The following is a 17,551-nucleotide window of genomic DNA, read 5'->3' as shown; positions in this document are numbered from 1 at the left end:
CTCTTCATTGCGACTTTATTACTAATAGTATACGGTTTTGTTTTATCTAAGAATTCAGCGATGTGAAAACACACGGACACACACACACACACACACACACACACACACACACACAGAGTCCCTAGAATGTGTTTTTAAAAAACAAATCAATAAACCGGGAATATGAACTTCAAAACGTATGGTTGTAAGTTGTTTATAGCTATTTTTTTTTTAAAAACCCAACGAAGTAGATTTTTTTTTTTTTTGGATAATAATTTTTACTCTTTTTTTTTAAATCTATTGTCAGCATATTCTTTTTAGTACACTTGTACCTTCTCCCTCAGTATAAACTACATGTATTAGGATCATGATATGTAGAATGGTAGATCCAAGACTTCCAGCTGAGATTGAAAAAAAGTGGGGGGTGTTACAAACTAATGGCAACAAAATTTGCATCTAAAGTAGTTATTTTCAGCTTATTCTCATAAGTTGTCTTGAATTTAACTTTCTTTATGGCTAATTTAAGAAATCAATCTAGAAATTGAAAATTGTTAAAGACTTTCCTGCTCCTCAATGAGAAGGAGGGGGGGGGGGGGGGCTGGTGTGGCGGCGACACTGTTCACGAAAAAAAAAAATCATAAAGAAAATTGAAAAAAAAAATATGTACGGAAACTCCTATTGCTTCTCTGAGTAAAGCATTTTTAAGCAAGCTTTTGCTGAATAAAATCAATCTTGCGCTGATTGTGAGACAATAAAACAAGGATAAATGAACACCTGTACATGTTTTTCACTTATGATATGACCCACAGATATCAGCAATATCGATGCGGCTTTACTCTTTTTGTAAACCATAAAAACCATAATGTGCAAATGAAGTCGAAAGTGTGGATTTTACACAATGATTACGTATAATAATAACGAAAAATTCCTCATGCTTAATTGTTTGGTACATTTACATGGAAAATAATCATAGAATTTTCGCAGACTTCTACCTTTACAAATTCCTTGCAGATAAGGTATTTGGGAGAAAAGTATTCGAATATTTTGCAAAAAAATTTGGGGGGGGGGGGGGTTCCATCAAATACTGTTAAATATATAATAATGGACAGTGACAAGTGATTTTTTAACATATTTATTATTCCTAAGAATATTTTTTTTTAAGTGTACTCTACTGTATTCCATATTACTCCAAAGAAACTCACATTTAGGGTTGGAATGTTTTGATGAGTTCTTTTTACTAGTTAAACCTTAAATCCCTTTCCAATTAATCTAAAATTTTCCCTGTTTCTGTATCGAAAACAACGTTCAAATTATTGTTACAAATGAATGGATGGATTAGAAACAAGTCCTTCCAACTTTTTTCTTCCTCCTCTTTTCCAAATAATTTAGATCTTTTATATGTTAAAATACTTGCAATATCAGGATCTAAGAATTTCGCAATGAAAGTCTCTTTCAATTTAAACAAAACTTTTTTTGCAATTAAATTTATATCCAGTTATAGAATTAGCTCTTCAGTTTAGAAACATTCGTTTCAAGATCATTTCAGGTATTTTGTCAATTATTTTTTACTGACTGCCCCCTTCCCAACTTTGAAAAACGATACCACGAGCCTGGACACACATGTCAAAGATCAGCTTAATATCAGCAGGCCTGTAGGAAAAATCCGGAAAAGAAAGTTAGACTATCGGCATTTCAAGCATGTCGTATATTGTTTATGATGATCAATACTTAACTAAGAGCGAAAATGTGTTAAAGGGATACAAACAGAATTGTTACTTTTTTAATATGATCATAGGAACCAGATAGAATGAAAATATTCCAAGACAGTCACATAGATTATTATACTTCCGCTTGAAAAGTGGGGATATATAGTGATGGGGGTGTCCGGCCGTCCGTCTGCACGTCAGTCTATTACGCTTTGGGGTACACATCTCTTATCCGCAACTCCTCTTATACCACTCAATAAAATTTAATGATACTTTCGCAGAATCTTTGTTACATATTGCCATTGTGCACCTCCTATTTCATTTTTTGATCGGACACATATTTCGGGTTTCCAATAGCAAAACATAGACACTGCCATTCTTTCCAGAATATTTAGGGGCACAAATCTCTTATCCGCAACTCCTCTTATACACCTGGATAAATTAAAGATATAATGATACTTTCACAGAATCTTTTTTACATAGTGCCATTGCGCACCTCCTATTTCACTTTTGATCAGACACATATTTCGGGTCTCCCCGTAGAAAAACATGGACTTTGCCATTATAAACATATGATAGGCGGGGTATCATTTTGTGAGCTCAGTGCTCACATTACCTCTAGATTTTACTACATGTATCTATATAATTCAATCAGTTAAACACAAGGTTACCATAAAGACGGCAATGTAAAATCAAGTTCCAAATGCTTTTAATTGTCTTACATTAATTAGGATGTTTCTTCTATTAATACTAGTTTTTATTCAAAGTCACATATTCATTTATGCATAATCGATCAAGGTAATTTTTCCGCCCTACGACGTTACCTTACAGAAAATGACGTTCTACTAGCATTTTTCTTTTAAAACACCACCATACTTCAAACTTTCTTTTTCAAAAAATATAATCGATATCGAAAAAAGAAAAACGACAAAGCAAAGCTAAAGGTCTTCACTATCAATTGACAAAAAACTGTTAATTTTTTAGACAGGGCCATTTTTGATGGTTCGTGGCTCTTTCTCTTTAGATTCTTCAGGACAACAAAACTATTCAAATGCCCTCGGGTGACAACCCTACTCAGATCAAATAATTTGTGATGTCTCCCTTCTACACAATCAATAATTGTATATTGTTGAGTAGTTTAGTTCTTCGGGTAAGGCTCTAGTATCGACTTAATTATCAAAACCCCCTGTCACCCAAATCAGTTTACGTTCAAGACTATCAAATTATGTGTATCGCTTCGAGAAATAAATCAAAAGTACATAAGGTTTTTATATAGTATTCATTTCATAGTTCTTCTATACCAGGTACATAAGCTCAATCTTCAGGTTATGTTTATTATATAGAGGATATTCAATGTTTTGTAGATGAATATGGAATTTATTTCACGAGTGGGACAGGATTTTTTTTTTTATATTTTCACGAGTGCAAAGCACGAGTGAAAATATCAAAAAATCCTGTCTCACGAGTGAAATAAATTCCATATTCATCTACAAAACATTGAATTTTCTGTTTATTACATTTTCTTTTATTTTCCCTTTGCCTCTGTCTTTTCTTAACACAGTGTCATAGGCTTGACGTCATAGTTGAGCAGTTGAGACGTCATAGCTTAGAAGTTGTGTGACTGAAAACATTACACAGCATGGATTTTAGCAACACATTTGGGAAGAAATTTGCAGTTTTAGCTCTATAAAGATGCTTAGTTACTATCTCTATCTTATGACAGGCCAGAAATTATTTTTTACTTACTTTGATATCCTTTCACACTGTGAGAGAATATAATTTTTGGTATCCTTTCACACTGTGAGAGAATATCACTTTTATTCAATAAATAAATCACAGTATTTCACTGTTGAAAATGTAATAAATGTTGATTATTCATCGAATTTTAATAGTCCTCCAAATAAAGAAAACTGTAACACAATTCTACTTTTATAATTTTTGAAATTTAAAGAAGCTATAAAATATATTGCACATTTATAAAACACTGGGGATTTTTTTTTTTTAATACAAGAGTACTAATTATTTTGGGGATAAAGATAAGTTTCTTCTTTATTCCTGTTATTTTATTTTTTTTTTACTCTTTTATGCTAAAAAAATATACAGTTTTACAATTCAATATCATATAATAAACAGTTTATAATACAAATGCACCCAGTATATTTATACCCTGTTGGATGACTATTCACATTTTTTTCTACTTCCTCTCTTTTCGATTTCTTCGTTGCATAAACAGTTAATAGCAATGGCAAAGGTAGAATGTTGAAGTGCGCCCATGATAGATTAAGAAATTTGAATGTTTTACACAGTGTTTGCACAAACCCCCTGAAGTACAGCATTTAAAATAGCTTAAGGATTTAAAGTTTATACCCCATGGATGCTCTGCAGGTCTTATATACACATGACAAAAATGGTTCCCAGAGTGCAAATTGAATTCGATGGAAATTCGTTAATTAAAAAAAAAAATGCAATAAGACTTTTCTTTGAATTCATGCTTTGTAAATGTTTGCAATTATTCTACGTCGCACAAAAACAAAACATTCGCTTTTCACTGTGTAAGAAATAAAAAATCGAATAAGCGTATAATTCATGATTTTCTTTTATTCAGATCGTGTTTATTTGCAGCATGATTACCAAATCAATATCAGCCCAAAGTCTTGGATTAAAAATTAAACAGTTTGTACGTAAGGGAGGTTTCGTAGCACTGTTAAGGCGTACTACGAAGCAATCAATTGAATATAAACGTGCATATATACATACCTTTTTAAACTGAAGTTATTTTTATAAAGTTACTATATTAAACCCCTGTCACACCGGGACTGCGTCCTCACTGCGATCGCACAGCGTTCATAGAAAAATGCAAAACGTCGAGGTCTCCTACAGCGCCGTGACGACGCGGCGAGATCTCCACTGAACGCGGTAGGGTCGTCTTGAATCTCCAAGAACGCCAGGGAACGGAGCGCACTTTGGGCATGCACAAAGTATGCGCCGTGTGATCGCAGTCTGATAAGAACGCAGTAGAAACGTAGTGTGATCGCCGTAGTAGCGCGGTGAGACGTGCAAAAAAGCAGTAGAAGCTCCATACGCAGGCCGTGAAGACATACATGATCGCAGCATAAACACATGCAGTGATAGTAAACTGCGCTTCCATGGAGACCTCGCGGAGTCCTTGAAGATGTCACTGCGTTTCTATCGCGCTTTCTCGGCGCTTCTTATGAGATTAATCGTCATGTGATTTTTTTGACTGCGATAACACAGCGGCCACAAAGAGTTGTCACTGCGATCATTGCGCTCCCTTGGCGTTTCTACAGCGTCCGTTGACGATCACAATGCGCTTTCACGGCGTTGTTAGAGCGTTGTCAGCCAGCTTACAAAACAAGAGCAATGGCCTCATATTTGATCAGCAATAATTCAATAAATCCAAATAGTATTTTAATTTAGTTTGCATTAATCTCGACGCAAAATGTATCTATCCCCAAAATGTGTTGTTATATTTAGTGTCTTTGTAATTTGCGTCAAGATCGACGCTAAATGTAATAACGGTAATTGTAATTATAAAAAAAAAAACCTTGTTACATTTTGGTTTATAACATTCTCCGTTATTTTCGACGCCAAAAGTTATAACACAAAATATAATGATCCCGCTTAATTACATTTTGTGTTGTCATTACAATTTGCATTGTACATGTTGTAACACTGCTGTTGCTGAAAAGTACAAAGCTCTAGATGGAGAATTTGGTGGACTTCTCTTATATAGTGCATGAGCTAGTCATAATTGCATATGATTTAGTATAAAATGAATTACATGTTAGGTCACAAGTCAGTTTTATGTTAAGGAGCAATAAAAATAGAAATGCCATCTGTTAAAAACAACACATTCGGACATGTCTTTTCACATGCCGGTTTTATTCGATTTATATGCGCGCCAATCGGCATATTTTTTGTGAAAAATTACAATTCTGACACTTTCAAACAAGGCTTCTCTACTTGAAAAAATGTTTTGTTTAACTTCGCTGAATACATGTTTGTAACAATTTTCATACATATCCAAAATTCTTTATTGTATAATGTGATATCATTTAAAAGGTGTACATAATATATGGAGATAAGATACAGTTATCAGGCTCGAAATGTTTTGTTTTTGATTAATACACACGTATATAAAAGTGATTTGTTTTACAGGATATTGTCCGGTATTTACAATAATTGGTGCAAGGATTCTTCATAATTATGCGCGTGAGTGCAAACAACTTTCAAAACCTTGCCCAGAGGATTTTGAATCAAACCATCTTTATAAATGTAAGTAAATCCACATTTTTTTTTTAATGGTATAAGGAACAGTCTATGAATGAACGAGTATCTTTGCCAGACATTGCATAAACTGTTTTAGTTTTAAATGCACTGCGTGTACTGCATAAAATTCTCAAAACACTAGCTTTGAGAGTATGACCAAACTGTCCTCCAAAACATTGGTTAACTTGTATTGTCTTTTGATTATATAAACTCCATGGGGATCCCCGGTGCACGTAGTTAATTATCTGTGCCTTTACCAATGAATCATTGCTTTGTTTACAAACATTTTAATTGGGAATGATGCAGGCGCATTTAATCTAGAAATTTTATTTGCAAACCTTTTTTTCATCTCGACTCATATTTTTGATTTTATGCATCTTTTATATCTCACTTTGCTAATTCTATAGCTCATAGGCCCCGTCTATTTATTTACAAACACAATCATACAGCTTTAATTGTTTTGGGGGTGGGGGATGGGTGGGGTTATTGTTCACTATATTTTCATTAATTTACAGGTTTTTTTTTTCAAAGTTCATGGTTATATTTGTCAGTATTATTTTTGATTCGTGAATACATTGCTTTTGGGTGGGTTAGGCATCAAGACAGATGTATTCAAATCTTGTGTAACGAGATGACAAATTATATATAGTGATTGCTGTTTCTCTTTCTTATGAACCTAGATTATTTTCAATTTTTAGTTTTTGTAAAAATGACATATGATATATCATTTTGACTTAATTTTGTCATATCGCACTTGCAAGTTTAAGCAAAATCAAAATTTAATGATATATTTGAAAGAAAAAATAGTATGCATTATAGAATTCACATTTTTCCAAAGACAGGTGTTTAAATAAATAGAGCAATTGTATAAACATTTCAATGCTAGAATCACAGAGTTCACATGTAACACTTCTTCATATGTTTTGATAAATTACTTTGTCAACACTTTTTTTTTACCTTGTAAAGATCTCATAAACGGAACAAACTGATTTTAGATAAATTGAAATCGATCGGCGATGCAATAGAAAAGCAAGAGTTCTTTCTAAGTATGCAAAACATTGAACCATTTATAATGAATTCCTTCAAAGCCCTTCCTTTCTTTGTTTGTTTTGTTCGTTTGTTTGTTGTTGAACGTTCCTTTCGAGAATTTTTCACTCATATGGAGACGCCACTACTTCCCGGTGGAGGGATGCAAATTTAGACCTATGTTCGGCACTCATGGACATTGAGCAATAGGGGATCTTTTTCATGCCAGCAATTTACAGCGACACAGGACCTCGGTTTATACGGTCTCATCCGATGGACCGGTCTCCAAGTCCCGCAGTAGTATTCGAACCCGCGACGTATGGACCAACTTCTTACACCGCGATTCCAAAGCAAACGCTCTAAGCACTGTGCCAAGCGGGAGACCTCTTTATTTTTAATGCATATCTTCGTATGATCACTAATAATTTTCGTTAAAATTTTGGAATTTTTAATTTATCCTAGAAGTGTGAGTCAAATTAGCGCTGTGGGAATATTTGAAATAATTCGATGCAGTTTTAAACCTATGTATCTTTTGCCAGGAGTTCTTTTCTCACAAAAAAATACAGTATATTAAAGTTAACCATCGTTTATTATAGAAAGCAAACTTTAATGTATCAATGTTTTTTTTGCAAAGTACATCAAAGGTCCATATAGAGATCACTATTATAGAAAACAAAAAGTTTTCTAAATTTTAAAATTGAAGTATTATCTATTATTAATTCAACTTGAATAGTTTTTACAATAATACTGATTACTTTGTATTCAACAGACTATGATTTATCAAAGATTTAATATTAATTTTTACTATAAACAATGAAAGTTGCAAAAAGTGCATTTATTTTATATTCACTCAAAATTCAATACTATTGTCATGGACTTTCAAAGCAGTGACTTTTAATTTGATAACTTTAATGTTTATTTTGTACTTTAATGTTTTTGTTTGTTTGTTTTTTTTTTTTTTTGTGCTACGATTATCGTTCTTTGTTACAATATATAGATGTCGCTTTCTTTTGATTTTAATCACATGATCTTCATGACATGTATATAAATCATGATTTGTGTTGTATTAGTCAGTCTGTTGGCTTGCTTGGTTCTGAATAAGAACATAGTTACTGAATAAGGAAATTAGTGCCAAGAAAGTCCTGAATAAGGCAACATTCCTGAATAAGGTAAGAAAAGAATTATCAATCTGAATAAGGTTACTAATACCGTGCAGTGTGTATGCCATATTTTGATGAATAAATAAAAACTACTACATCTTTTATTTCCAAGAATTAAGATAGCAAAGATAGCAAAACGAACCCCGTAACAAATTGGTGGCAGTGGTTGGATTGGTAACTATCAGGCTTCATATAAAATGGCATCAAGAGGCGAAGACAAAGAAAAACAGAATTGGGGAGACATTGCGAAGCGGCGCACAAGAAGAAAACCAGTGCGCGACTCTGGCATCGAAATTACCTCTGATGTTAGGATGGTGGAAGAAGAGAGTCCTCCAAAGTTGTCATGGGATTATGAGAATCTTTATTTTTCGGACAAGAGACCATATGAAGGTGCTCGTTTGGCTGGAGAAATGCGTTTGCAAAGAGCGCGAGCATGTTGCGCATGCCACAAGATAGTCGGACGCCGAGAGATATCGATCGGGAGGACGTACGCCGGTAATGGATGGATCATACCTGGGTCCAACTACATACGGGGATAATGAATATCCAATCTCAGCAAAGTCAGAGACAAAATCAGGATGAATGACATCTTTTAAATTATCTACCAGTAATCAAAATAAGAAAGATGATGTAACAGTACAGACGAATAGGCAATCAAAAGATATGTTACAGATGATCTAGTAGTGACATTAAATGAAGTTATACGCTTACAAGAAGATTTCAAGAGTGACAGACGCCAAAGCGGTAGAAAAATCGAGTGAAGAGTGTACAGGCAAAGGCATTGCTGCTGAGACAAATGCAAAAACGGTAGAAAGTAATCAAGGTATCAATCGACAGTTGAAACACACAGAAGAGAATCGTGATTCACCGCCAGGCATGTTCAAAGGTGTCCAATTTCGTAGGCCAAAAATAACACCATCAATTTTTGACGGTACATCTCCTTGGATGGATTTCAAGGTTCATTTTGAGTACTGCACAGAACTAAACGAATGGAACGAGAAAGAGAGATGTCTTTTCTTAACAGTAAGTCTAAGAGGCGCAGCACAACAAGTCCTAAGTAATTTGAGCTCGGAAAAGAAGACTAATTACAAAGAGCTTGTTAGTGCACTCGAAAAACGCTTTGCACCACCGAATTTTGAAGAACTACAAGTCTGAGCTGCGAATGAGACAGAGGAGTCCAGGAGAATCACTTTTGGAGCTGGGGCAATCAATTAGACGACTAGTCACCTTGGCTTACCCAAAGGCACCACAAGAGGTGTTAGATACCTTGGCAAAAGACAGCTTTGTGAACTCCCTGACAGAGTCTGAAGTCCGTTTGAAAATTCTGCGCGCACGGCCTGTGACCTTAGATGAAACATTACAGATTGCTGTGGAACTTGATGCGTGTATGAGAGCAGAAGAAAAGAGAACCGGAAAATGGGACAAGATTGTAAGAGAAGTAGATACAGAAGCCTGTAGTAAGCAAAGCATTGACAAAGACACAGAACTAAAGAAACTCAAATCGGAGCTCCAGCAATTGAAGCAGCTTTTGCAACAGCAGATGCAAGGTAGTGGTCAAGTACAACGTAGTAGGGGTGGCAAACGAACATCAAGAAATGACATCGTTTGTTTTACTTGCAATCGAAAGGGGCATATAAGCTGCGAGTGTCCACAGAGAGAAAGACAGAGAAAGACCTATGCTGAGCAAGAGTCAACAGACGAAGTCTGGCCAGTCCCCACTACCAACCTGTAAGATAAGGAGCGGTTGTTTAACATCAATAGACTCTGGACTCTATATCCCGGCCAATGTGAATGGAATAGATGCTAATTTTATAGTAGACTCTGGAGCTTCTGTTACAATAGTATCTTATAAAATATATGATGCTATTCCCTCGGCGAGTCGACCGCAAGCAACACGTCATGCACTCACTTTAGCAGATGGCAAGACATTAGAAACGAAAGGATCGACAATTTTTGAATTTAGAATAGGAGAGAAGATTATAAAACACGAAGCAGTCGTGGCAGCAATTAGAGGATCTGGTATTTTAGGACTGGACGTCAGGATTGAGCATAAATGTATGCTGGACCTTAAGTCAATGACCATGAAGTTCGAATATGAAGTGATTAATGTACATCTGGAACAAAATCTGCAATGTTGTAGAGTTTCTCTTAATGAAACTTCAGTTATACCGGCCAGGAGCGAATGCATCGTTATGGGGAATGTGATAAAACGAGACATCAAGAGACCATTACCATTGTTTGGGATATTGGAACCATGTCAGTCATTTAGTCAGAAGACAAAAACCATGATGGGTAGATCGCTAGTATCCGCAGACGCTGGCGATGGTGTTCCATTGAGGCTCCTAAATTTACATGATGATCCGTTAGTTGTATATAAAGGGACAATTGCAGGGATATTTGAGCCAATAAGAACCACATTACTATCAAATAGTGAAGAGCTAATGCAAGCTACGAGTTTACCTGGCCACATTCAAACCTTGCTAGACGATGCAGAGAATCATTCGCCAAGCCAAAGAGAGCAGACCCAAACTTTCTTGTTAAAGCATGGTAAGCTTTTTGCTGAAAAGGGCGCTGATCAAGGACACACAACCTTGATCACACACAAAATCCATACGGAAAATGAAAAGCCGATTTGTCAGCAGCCAAGACGAGTTCCATTTCATCTAAAGAAAGAAATTGACAACCAAATTGATAACATGCTTACAAACAATATTAACAGACTGTCTTCAAGTCCTTGGGCTAGACCAATCGTACCTGTACGTAAAAAGGATGGAACTCTACGATTCTGTATTGACTTTAGGAGGCTGAACAACGTAACAGTAAAGGATGCGTACCCTTTACCGAGGATTGATGAGTCTTTAGATGCTATTCGGGGATCAAAGTGGTTCTCTACACTGGATATGATGAGCGGGTATTGGCAAATAGAAGTCGACGAGCATGACAAACAGAAGACCGCCTTCACTTCACATAGGTGACTTTTCGAGTTTAACGTAATGCCTCTTAGCTTATGTAATGCGGCAGGAGGAACATTTAAACGACTCATGCAGACTGTCTGCGCTGGTCTGAGATGGGATATCTGTTTGATTTATCTAGACGATATAATCTTATTCATTTCTACATTTGATCAACATTTAGAAGGACTTGACACGGTATTTAAAAGACTCTATGCAGCACGACTTAGACTGAGAAGTAAAAAATGCAGTTTGTTCAAACACAGAGTATCGTACTTGGGTCATATCATAACAGAACAAAGCATAGAAACTGACCCAGGGAAGGTAAAGAGCATAAAAACCAGGCCAACACCAAACAACGTGGGAAATTTACGCAGTTTCCTCGGCTTATGCTCTTACTACAGAAGGTTTGTGAAAGGATTTGCCACCATTGCCAGCCCATTACATAATCTAATGCACAAAAATAAGAAATTCTTATGGACTACAGAGTGTGAAACAGCTTTCCTGGACCTTAAAAGAGCACTTATCACAGCTCCTGTTCTTGTACTGCCAGACTTTTCTGAAACATTTATTTTAGACACGGATGCATGCGGCGCTGGTATTGGCGCCGTTTTAAGTCAATCAAAAGACGGAGCTGAACGAGTAATCTCTTATGGAAGCAGATCCTTAACCAAATCAGAGAAAAAAGTACAGTATCATGCGAAAAGAATTGTGCATTTTATCAAGGCATATAGACCCTACCTATATGGCAGACATTTTGTGCTACGTACAAATCACAGCGCCTTGAAATGGATGTTGAGCTTCAAAGAACCAGAAGGACAGTTAGTCAGATGGCTGGATACGTTATCAGAGTATGACTTTGAGATTTGTCATCGAGCTGGTAGATTGCATGGAAATGCTGACGCACTTTCAAGAATAGATCACGGGCCATGTTGACGAACAAATGGAACACTAGGGTTGCAGCAATCAACCTGGAAACGCCAGAGCATGATATGAAACAACAACAGGCAGACGATTCAGAAATAGCTGAAGTAAAGAAGTGGGTCAAAAATAATAAAAAGCCAGACTGGGACAAAATATCAACATGTAGCATAAGCTTGAAAGCATATTGGGCTCAGTTCGACCAGTTATTAGTTATGGACGGTATTTTGTATAGAAATTGGTACACTAATAAAGGGAAAGTTCAAAAAGAGCAAGCTGTAAAGCCACATTCCCTCAGACCAACGATTATGAAGCATTGTCATGATGCACCATCAGGTGGGCATCTCTGAAGGCAGAAGAATCTCTCAAAAATTAAACAAAAATTTTACTGGCCAGACATGGACAGGGATGTAAGAAAATGGTGTGCATCCTGCTTCAAATGTGCTAAGAGAAAGAAATATGGTAAAACGCCGCTTGCACCAATGAAAATAACAGGAGTCGGTGAGCCTTGAGAAAGAGTTGCCATGGATATTTTAGGGCCTGTGCCCACATCAATCAAAGGAAATAAATACATTTTGGTGGTTGAAGATTACTTCACCAAATGGGCAGAAGCTGTCCCACTTCTGGATATGGATGCACAGAGTGTAGCTCGAGCCTTCATTGACAACTTTGTCACTAAATTTGGTGTACTTAGAACGCTACATACCAACCAAGGACGTCAACTCGAGATTATTCCAACAACTGTGTGAAGTACTTGAAATCAACAAGACACGATCGACCCCATACCATCCACAATCAGATGGTATGGTCGAACGCATGAATCGTACACTTGAGAATATGATTGCTGCGTACGTCGACTCCAATCAGAAAAACTGGGATGATCATCTGCAATTAGTTTACATGGCATATAGGGCTGCAGAACACGAAAGTTCCGGATTTACACCAAACTATTTAACGTTTGGTCGAGAAATTGTACTTCCTGTGGAACTCCTGGCTGGACTGCCAGCTAAGAAGAAATCAACGGAGCAATATATAAATCATCTTGAACATTCACTGGCATTGGCACATGAAATAGCTAGAAAGAATTTGGGTGACAGTTTGAAACGACAGAAACTCAGATATGATTCTATGCTCTCTTGGAAGAAGTTTGACGTTGGCAGCAAAATATGGTTGTATACACCAAGACGAATTAAAAGTATTTCACCGAAGTTTCAGATGTGGTGGACAGGGCCATACATAGTTCTAAAGAAATTCAGCGATGTTACATATCAGATAGTCAAGGGCAAAGAGTATCTCGTTGTTCATGTCGACAGGTTAAAGCCTTACACTAGTCGTGAGGAAATTCTTGAGAGTCAAGAAGCTACACGTCAAAAGTACGTGAAATAAGAGGCTACTGTCACACCATACGTTTCAGACAATATTATTGACCCTATTACTGCTCCGTTCATTGAGTACAACACAGGGACCGTCAACGGCAACGACGCTGCAGTTTCGGAAGATCAAAAGATACACCGCGAAACGACCACCCGATCTAAAAGGCGTTGCCGACAGCCCAGGCACTTTGAAAATTTTCAACTGTATCATGTGACAGAATTAGACAAAACATCAAAGAAAGAGCAGTCCGCTCCTTCTCATTTGCAGTCTTGCAATCGGATGGCGAGGACAAAGAATACAGTAAGAAAAGTAACCGTTATGCATAAATGTCCACAAGAAGTTTTAGAGCATATTGGCCAAAAGCACGACAAAAGAAACAAATGTGACCACTGTGAGTATACCTCAGAGAGAACTGCTGATATGAAGATACATTATAACCGCCGACATTCTGCACACGCCGACCAGGAGAAACCGAAGCAGAATCCTGAGGAGGACTGTACAACCCGGCGCCGCACTCAGCCGATGCCTGTCTTTAACCCTAAGAGAGACAAACCAGCGACACACAGCCATGGACAGACATCTGTAAGTTGTCAAGCGGGGACAGGATTCCTACATAACGATGCCGCCGAGAGACACCGAACGTGTGTGATGCGTTTACCCAGTGCAATGGAGTTGTCGTTAGGAAAAGGCGAATTTCGGAGACTGAATGGACCGAATTCGATTGACTTTATGGAACATTCAGTGACAATGTGAACATTTCATTAACTTTTTTAAAATGTGCAAATATTTTTATTTATTTTCGCGATTCGGGACGAATCTCTAGGAGGCGTGGGTTGTGTTATGGACTTTCAAAGCAGTGACTTTTAATTTGATAACTTTGATGTTTATTTTGTACTTTAATGTTTTTTTGTGCTACGATTATCGTTCTTTGTTAGAATGTATAGAATCCGCTTTCTTTTGATTTTAAACACGTGATCTTCGTTACATGTATATAAATTATGATTTGTGTTGTATTAATCAGTCTGTTGGCTTGCTTGGTTCTGAATAAGAACATAGTTACTGAATAAGGAAATTAGTGCCAAGAAAGTCCTGAATAAGGCAACATTCCTGAATAATGAAAGAAAACAATTATCAACCTGAATAAGGTTACTAATACCGTGCAGTGCGTATGCCATATTTTGATGAATGATAGACTTCAAATAAATTATATAAAAACTACTACATCTTTTATTTCCAAGAATTAAGAGAGCAAAACGAACCCCGTAACACTCTACCCTACTATACCCAAAATTCAATACTATACCCTACATTAAATGAAAGTATTTACCCTGACACTTAAAAAGCTGAAGTTTTCTATACGATCTACTTATCATGGTGCAAAAACCAGGAATTCTAATGCATAATAAATATATTTATAATTGAAACCTATTTATAGTCTATAAACGCGTAAATGAACTTCTAAAGATTCCTTTTATTTCCACTTCAGATCCAGAGTGTTTAGATATACCTAAAACACCTTCCTTGACCTCCACTCCTCAGACTTCTAGCTCTGAAAGTATGCACATTACAAGGATCAGGTGGGATATGAATGATATTTATCATTTCTTTTTCTTCACATAAACCGGATTATTTACATTTTGTTAATTTTTTTAGTGTAAGGATATGCATTTTATGATTCTGATTATTTAATTTATACTTTCAGATCATCACTTTCGCTGTTTGTTTTAGAGATAAAGATCCTATTTTTTTCTTTCTGCCTGATTTAATTAATGCATGTATGTAGATTATATATGTTTACTATATAATTATATGTAGTGATTATTTCGGAGGGTAAGTTACAATTGACACCTCGAGAGAAAACCATGGACAACAGTGTTGTTTAAAGGGTGTCAATTTCAACTGCTACCCATAAAAAATGCATTATTTATTTCATCATACTGGATGACTGATTTATATATAAGTTGGAAACTGTTATTCGTAATTGGATATTGTTTTTAACGAGACGTTTCAGGCTTTTAAACTCCTTGCTAACGTTTTATCGTTAAGAAATTTCCAAATATGATTTCCTGACCTCGGAATGTTCATTTGATGCTTATGATACCAACACAAAAAAAAACTGTTAAGAGGCAAAGAGAACAATTAACACATTCTGCTTTCTTTTCTCTGTTCTTTTCAGAACTATGTTTTTTAAAATATGTTTAAAATTGAAATACATGCCCTCCCCCACAAAAAAAAAAAAAATCTTTCTAACCGAGAGTAAAACATCTACGCCTACTTCTGTCCTGTATGGAACAAATGCCAAATTAGACATTATGCAGATCTCTTTTTAAGGTATGATTTCAAGCACTGAGTGCAGTACTATCCTTTTAATTTAAATGTTGGCAAAAGGTACATACTTGTGTTACTGCTTCTCCAATATTTTTGTTACTGTTACATGTATATTTTTTTTTATTTTATCATATTAGTCCGTTTCATGTGAATAGAACCTAGATTTTTTAAATGTTTCACCTTGTCTTATTTTAAATCATGTAATAAACCATAACGATACTGTAAATATATATTTAGCGTGTATGGATATTTCCCGGAAATTAATTTTAGGGCGTAGATTTTATTTTGAGCCTTTTTTCATGTCCTAATTTATGCGTATAATTTTGTGCTTACATGTGGCACTGCTACATTTTAATATTATAAATAGGGCTTTTCGTTTCCAGGCAAAAATCCCTAATGTTTTCGTCTTGTTTTATTATTATTTTTTGTCTTAGCTTTTTTTTTGGGGGGGGGGGGGGATTTAACTGAAACCTTTAAATATAGTGATTAAACCTCATAGCCATTAAACAGCAAATGCCAATGTCTGGTATATGTTAGGTTTTGTTTTTCTGGTTGTGTCACTTCCGGTTTTTATAAGCAAAAGACTGAAATTTATATAGGAGCTAAATTATTCTTTATTTACGTACAAATTATCCCAAATCTTAGGAACCGATTCTTGAAAGGAAAACCAACAAAAATTTTTATGGCGGCGTTTTTGTACCTCAAACACTTTTGTGTGTTACAGGACTCAAAACATAAAAGAAGGGAGAGGATGGAACAAATTGCGAAGTAATTCTAAAATTTACTTAAGGTATACACTGATTAGCAGAAAAGGCATTGAATGTTTCATATCAATCTGAGCAGTACTCCGCTTTTATGTGACTTCGAAAATTTGACTATGGAAGTTTCTATGTTAAATTGAAACCCTAAATGTCACATTTTCTCTCAAAAGTGAACAAGATATTGCTGTGAAATTTAAAGTATATAATGACTGTGACATTTTTTCCCGATTTATAGGGGTTTTGAAAGTAAAAGTTAGAAAAAAGGGTGAGGGTGTTTTCAAAGGGCAAATGCTGAAAACAGACCTTTCCCTATAACTCTTTTTTTTATTTTTCAATGAAATTTCAAATAGTTTTCGATTCTAGGTAAAGCTTAAAGAGTGGAATCTAATAAAGTACGGTCAGTGGGGTCACCTTTTGACACCGTGATGACATTTAGGAAGACTGTCAAAATAATCATGCGAGAGTTATCTCTCTTTGCACAATTGTTCAACGGCATGCATACTCTTAATACATCTCAATTATTTTATTAATCTGTTAAGTACTTCCGGTTTTATTACTCTTTGAATATTGCCAGTGGAAGTCCCCAAGTTTAAATCAAAATCACTCCTGTCCTGTTTTCTTTAAAAGTGCACAAGGTGCCCTTGTGAAACTTTACATGTACAGTAAAACATGCTTACAGGGAACACACTTATAATGAATTTACGATAATAGCGAAGTTATTTTCATTCCACATGGTTTGAAAATATAATTTGAACTTAAAGGATATAACGAACTGCATTTATAACGAAGCAAAATTGTCTATCCTTGGCACTTCGCTATAAGCGTCTTTTTCTATAGAATGACTTGTGATACTGTCCCAACATGATATGGTTCTGAAAATGAAAATTTATAAATTAGGGATCTCTAGATGTCAGAGTTGAAAACAGACCTTTACTTGTAACTGTTTTATTTCTCAACCACTTTTTAATCCGTTTTTGGTTTTGAATTTAACGAGAAGAGTACAATGTAAAAATATTGGTCCGTGGGGTCACTTTTTGACCTCTTATATGAGGTTT

At 35.7% G+C, this 17,551-nt stretch overlaps 1 protein-coding gene across 1 annotated transcript in view; it reads left to right on the top strand.

Moving 5' to 3' along the window:
- Positions 1-15,027, top strand: part of LOC133176241 (uncharacterized) — a 41,560-nt gene extending 26,533 nt beyond the window's left edge. Inside the window, exons 4-5 of the mRNA XM_061311393.1 lie at positions 5,865-5,981; positions 14,894-15,027. Of these exons, the coding sequence (XP_061167377.1) occupies positions 5,865-5,981; positions 14,894-15,027 (251 nt within the window). The remainder of the gene's footprint in view (positions 1-5,864; positions 5,982-14,893) is intronic.
- The last annotated feature ends 2,524 nt before the right edge of the window (positions 15,028-17,551 follow it).

Source organism: Saccostrea echinata, unplaced genomic scaffold (assembly GCF_033153115.1).
Source record: "Saccostrea echinata isolate AGI-Se365-2 ecotype Australia unplaced genomic scaffold, CSIRO_AGI_Sech_v1 ptg000072l, whole genome shotgun sequence".
Classification (NCBI taxonomy): domain Eukaryota; kingdom Metazoa; phylum Mollusca; class Bivalvia; order Ostreida; family Ostreidae; genus Saccostrea; species Saccostrea echinata.
This window is presented reverse-complemented; position numbering and strand designations above follow the sequence as displayed.